A 6,400-nucleotide genomic window follows, 5' to 3' on the forward strand; every position below is an offset into this window, starting at 1 on the left:
ACACATACACAAACATGCAAATTGATGGAACCTTCAATGGAGATTTATCATTGGATAAGTTATAAAAGATTTGCAAGTCAACCTACTACATCAACATCAACTTTGAGAGATCAACATTTATCATCAACAATTCACCATCTACAATTCACTATCAACTATTCATAATACATACATAATGCATGCATGCATGCACGCATACAATCAGAAATTCAAGCGTATACAAACACGTTTGTATAAAATTAGACATTCATTCCAACATCATTTTGTATGCAAGATGACAAACAAAAACCGTAGAAGTTTGACACAGAAGCACACTTACACACACACACTCACACATTCACACACACACAAGCGCACACACACATACACATACACATACATGCATACATACATACATACATACATACATACATACATACATACATACATACATACATACATACATACATACATACATACATACATACATACATACATACATACATCTATATACATGAGATATACATCTCGTTAGCTCAACACGGTCCGGCCGACTTGAAACATTTTGCTGGTAACATTTCGCGTTTTTAAAGGTTTTAGGGATTTTAGTTTTTAGTTTTGACTAATTTTTGGTTATTAACGTTTTGGACTGTTTCTTTTTGCTTTTTGGATATTTTATGGTGGTTTGGTGGGTTTTATCAAATTTTATTTCGTTTCCAAAATTTTTTTTTTAAACTCATGAATATTAAATAGTATACAATACTAGCTTTCCGTTTTTCATTTATGTACACCATCCTTGCAATATTTTTGTTTTAATTTTAATTTTTTGGTTTAAAGTTTTAACAATGTTTGCGGTTTTATTAGTATTTTACCTATAATTTTAATTTTATATTCATTTATGGCTCCGGTTTTACACAAATGCACTTTTTGTTTCAACCACTATAAATTAAGACCGGACGGGAAATTAAACCGGCACGGAGGGAAAGAGAAGGGTCAAGAATGCCCTGGGTCTATGAAAGCGGTCGACCAACCATCGGCCGGGTCTACAGGACCTTCGGGTTTGGCTCCCCGCGCTGCACCTGTCAACGAGGGTCGCGAAGCCGCACGTACATCAGCTTCGGTCACGGAGGCTCCCATGGGAACTGACCTTAACGCTTTTTTTGACGGACTGACGGCCGCCTTGAGAGAAACCCCGGTTATTGATTATGTGCCGAAACCATGTAGGGAAAAAGTAATAAAAGAATTGATGTCCCTCATGGCGGCAATTTGTAATGAACCTTGCGACCCAACTCACTGGTACAGGCTCCATTGATTTTTCCCATATATCCTCAAAAAGCCTGCCAGAGGGGGTCGAAGATTCAACCAGGGTAATCATGTTAACAAACGATTGGCAGATTACTCTACATTGGAGGTTGAGTCTATTGCGGCTGGCTTTGAAATCGACAATACAATAAAGCCACGAAAAAACAATCCAAACAGTTGGATTCAAACCGCAATCGCCCGCATAGAACAGGGCAATCTTTCGGCGGCTGTCAGGCTTGTTTGCTCTCCCGAGGGTCTGGCGGGGGACTCGCCTGAGACATTGGTTAGACTCAACGCCATCCACCCCAGGTCACCATCGGACAGGCGAGTCTTTCCTGCACCGGAAACCGTAAATGGTTGCGTTTCACCCACCCAGGTGTTGTCAGCCCTGAAGTCATTTAGGAATGGTTCGTCTGGAGGTCTTGACTGCCTAAGACCCCAGCACATTAAAAATTTAATTTCAGGCCCACTGCCCATTGACGAGTTTGTAAGCTCCCTAACACAGTTTATAAATATAATTTTATCTGGCGCGTGCCCATCCGCCGCCAGCCGTTTCTTTTTCGGGGGTCGTTTGATAGCGTTGACAAAAAAAGATTCTATTGTGGTCGGTAACTTTTGGAGAAGGTTGGCTAGCAAATGTGCTCTGATCTTGGTGTTGGAAGAAACCAAGGCAAAACTTTACCCAACTCAACTGGGCGTTGGGGTGAAAGGAGGAGCAGAGGCGGCCGTACATGCGGCCCGTAAATTGGTTCTGGACTTACCCGATAAATGGGGTTTTTTAAAAATTGACTTCAGGAATGCCTTTAATACCCTGAGGAGAGATTCGATGCTGGAGGCAGTCAAACGGCTCTGTCCCCAAATTTACAATTACTGCCACTCCGCATATGGCCGAATCTCTTCTCTTGGTTATAACACCTGGGTGATGGAATCGTCCGAGGGGGTGCAACAGGGTGACCCTTTGGGGCCGATGTTGTTTGCTCTGACCCTACACCCGGTGTTGGAAAAATCTCTTTCAAAATTCGTTTGCGGCTACCTGGACGATATCAGTTTGGCCACCGAGGGTGCAATTTTAGCTACTGATTTTCTGTCTTTAAAAGACAATGCCTCCATCATTGGGCTTGAGCTTAATATTAAAAAATGCGAATTGTACGCAAACGACTCTTTTGAAATGCCACAGACACTGGCGGAAGTGCCCTTAGTGTCTGAGGCATCATTGAGCTTCTTGGGCCATCGTCCGCAATGCCCTTAGTTTGCCTAGATTGATGTATTTCCTTCGTACATCCTTCTCGGTTGATGCATCCATTTTGGGCGGATTCGATGGCGCCCTGAGGTCAGCTTTGTCAGCCCTATGCAATGTTGAGTTGACAGACAGGGGCTGGTCTCAGGCCCAGTTGCCGGTTCGGTTTGGGGGACTGGGGTTGTTAAGCGTGGTCCAGCTGGCACCTATTGTTTACAAATCATCTGCCGCTGCCACGCTCGACCTGCAGTCTGCCCTGCTCCGGCAATCTTTCACGAATCTTGGTACCCCACCAGCATCACCCAACCGAGCAAAACATTTTCAAGCTCAGTTGCTGGAAGAGGCATACAAAACAACTTTTCAGTTTTTGTTGTCCTCTAGTCCCGACGATGCAACTTCGGCTCGTCTGCTGGCCGCGTCAAGCGACGCGAGCTGCGGTTGGTTGAGATCCTGGCCCAACTCATCCGGTGGGTACCCGACTGGATGATGAGACGGTCAGGATGGCCATTGGTTTTCGTCTGGGTTTAACGGTCCACCATAAATATCTGTGTAGGTGCGGTGCGGAAGCTAACGAACTCGGTCACCACGGCCTGGTCTGTCGTTTAGGTGGAGGTCGTCAGTTGCGCCATTCCGCATTAAATGATTACATCTGCCGGCTTTTTTCCAAGGCTTCAATACCCGTTCTTAAAGAGTCCTCGGGAATTTCCGCGTTGGATGGAAAACGTCCGGATGGCTGCACGTTGATTCCTTGGAGAGCCGGTAGATGCCTGGCGTGGGACGTAACCGTTCCGGGCACATTAGCGGAACGGTACGTGCACTTAACTAGCAAAGAAAGTGGTTTGGCCGCAACCAGGGCATCGGATGAAAAGTTTAAAAAATATGAAGGTGCCCTGCCCTCGATGGATTTTTTACCTGTTTGTATCGAGGTTCTTGGCCCGATGGACAACAACACTTCAATATTTTTTAAAAAGATTTGCAAAATGATAAGTGGCAGGTCCGGCGACAGCAGAGAGCTATTTTTCGCCATGAATCATATATCTTGTTTGCTGCAAAGGTTTTTGCGCGTCTGTGTTACCGAAAATGTTCAATTAAACGCCGACGTGAGCGAATAACGAGATATCAATTGTTAACCGATTTTTTCAGATGTTTGACTGTTTAGTGTCACTCATCGCTGATTTGGTTTTAACATACATACATACATACATACATACATACATACATACATACATACATACATACATACATACATACATACATACATACATACATACATACATACATACATACATACATACATACATACATACATACATACATACATACATACATACATACATACATACATACATACATACATACATACATACATGCTCTCAGTTTGCCCAAATTGATGTACTTCCTGCGTACATCCAAACACATTGACCATTCTAAATTGGGCGAATTTGACGGAGCCCTGCGCACCGCCCTGTCGTCGATTTGCAATGTTCAAGTGACCAACAGTGGTTTGTCCCAGGCTCAGCTGCCGGTGCGATTTGGTGGGCTAGGGCTGCTTAGCGTGGTTCAGCTGGCTCCTGTTGTTTATAATTCTTTTGCCGCTGCCACTCTTGACCTGCAGTCTTCCCTGCTCCACCGGTTTTTTCGGTGCCGCGACGAGTCTGTAAGATTTGCCATTGGCTTCAGACTTGGCCTGGTCATTCAAAATAAATACACGTGCCGATGTGGCGCTGGGGCGGACGAGTTTGGGCACCACGGTTTGGTTTGTCGCCTGGGTGGGGGCCTTCAACTACGTCACTCAGCGCTAAACGAATACATTTGTCGGCTCTTCTCCAAGGCTTCAATCCCGGTTCTCAAGGAACCATCCGGCATTTCTGCGCATGATGGTAGGCGCCCGGACAGATGCACACTAATACCTTGGAGAGTCGGCAGATGTTTGGCGTGGGATGTTACGGTCCCTGGCACCCTTGCCGAACGATATGTAAACCTGACAAGTAAAGAATGCGGTTTGGCCGCGGCCAGGGCAGCGGACGAGAAAATGAAAAAATATGGGAACGCCCTCCCCTCGATGGAATTCTTGCCAATATGTATCGAGGTTCTCGGCCTGATGGACCCCAACATCCTTAAATTTCTTAAGGCAATATGTAAAATGATCAGCGTCAGATCAGGCGACAGCAGGGAACTGTTTTTCGCAACTAACCACATTTCGTGCTTGTTGCAGCGGTTCCTGCGTGTCTGTGTGCTTGAAAATATCCAACTGAATGCCGACATGTGCAATTAACGACAAATCAAAGTGTTAATACATTTGTTGCTTGATGTTTGACGGTTCAGTGTCACTCATCATGTTTTGGTTTTAACATACACACATACATACATACACACATACATACATATATAAATACATACATACATACATACATACATACATACATACATACATACATACATACATACATACATACATACATACATACATACATACATACATACATACATACATACATACATACATACATACATACATACATACATACATACATACATACATACATACATACATACATACATACATACATACATACATACATACATACATACATACATACATACATACATACATACATACATACATACATACATACATACATACATACATACATAAACGTCGTAGCACATTGTTGCATTGCATTATGCTTATAATGCTAACAAAATAAGCAATTAGAGAAAAAATGAGATTGATGAAAGAAACGAGGACGTCTATCCATCCATTCGAAAATTTATTCATGAATCAACTGTTGTTGATGTTGTTGTTGATGTTGTTGTTGATGTTGTCGTTGATGTTGTTGTTGTTGTTGATGTTGTTGTTGTTTTTGATGTTGTTGTTGATGTTGTTGTTGTTGTTGATGATGTTGTTGTTGATGTTGTTGTTAATGTTGATGTTGTTGCTGCTGCTGTACTGATGTTATTGTTGACAGTGAGTCGTCTTTGATTAAATTGACTCCAAAGTAAAAATAAAAAAGTGTTTATTTGTTGTTGTATAGTTGTTGTTGTGTGTTGTTGTTGTTGTGGGAATGTTCATGATACGCTGGTTTTTAATATGGTGGTTTGATTAGCTGTTGTTGTTTTTATTGTGTTTTGTAGTTGTTGTTATTAGCTACTTTGAATGTGTTGTTGTATGGAAAGGGTGGATATTGCATGAAAATAAAAAAGTCGTTATTTAGATTTTTGATATATTATTTCTTCTATTATTGAATAATCACATTAAACTCGCTGAAGTGATGTAATTGTTTTTGTTATTGTTGCAGTTATTTTTATTGATGTTGTTGTTGTTGTTGTTGTTGTTGCTGCTGTTGCTGCTGTAATAAACGGAATTTGCATCTTGCAACACATCATGGCAAAGCAATCGATATTATTGAGGCTTGTTGGAGACAATCTGCACCAAAAATTTTTCGCCATCGTCATCGTCGTCGTCATCATCACCATCATCATCATCGCTATAGTCATCATCATCATCGTCTTCGTCGTTATCACCATCATCATCACCATTGTTGTCATAATAATAATAATAATAATAATAATAATCATCATCATCATCATCAACATTGTGAGCAGAAAACAACAACAAAAGCAGCAAAGTTTTGATTAATGTTGACGATCATCAAATGTGATTAAAGATGCAACCAACATACGATGGCCGCTCAACTTATATTCTCTCCCCCTCCTCCTCTCTCTCTCTCTCTCTCTCTCTCTGTCTCTCTCTCTCTCTCTCTCTCTCTCTCTCTCTCTCTCTCTCTCTCTCTCTCTCTCTCTCTCTCTCTCTCTGGGGTTCATCATCTTTTTTATCTTTTTTTTTAAATCATTCACAATTATTTTTATTGTTTTTGTATT

General features: G+C 41.8%; 1 protein-coding gene across 1 annotated transcript in view; it reads left to right on the forward strand.

Annotated features, from left to right (window-relative positions):
• The window catches only part of HELRODRAFT_168430 (hypothetical protein), a gene marked incomplete at both ends in the record, with an annotated part of 7,361 nt that extends 2,568 nt beyond the window's left edge, over positions 1 to 4,793 (forward strand). Inside the window, 5 exons of the mRNA XM_009014291.1 lie at positions 931 to 1,227; positions 1,324 to 1,847; positions 3,209 to 3,572; positions 3,896 to 4,007; positions 4,371 to 4,793. Of these exons, the coding sequence (XP_009012539.1) occupies positions 931 to 1,227; positions 1,324 to 1,847; positions 3,209 to 3,572; positions 3,896 to 4,007; positions 4,371 to 4,793 (1,720 nt within the window). The remainder of the gene's footprint in view (positions 1 to 930; positions 1,228 to 1,323; positions 1,848 to 3,208; positions 3,573 to 3,895; positions 4,008 to 4,370) is intronic.
• Between the last annotated feature and the right edge of the window lie 1,607 nt (positions 4,794 to 6,400).

Source organism: Helobdella robusta, assembly GCF_000326865.2.
Source record: "Helobdella robusta unplaced genomic scaffold HELROscaffold_13, whole genome shotgun sequence".
NCBI lineage: Eukaryota > Metazoa > Annelida > Clitellata > Rhynchobdellida > Glossiphoniidae > Helobdella > Helobdella robusta.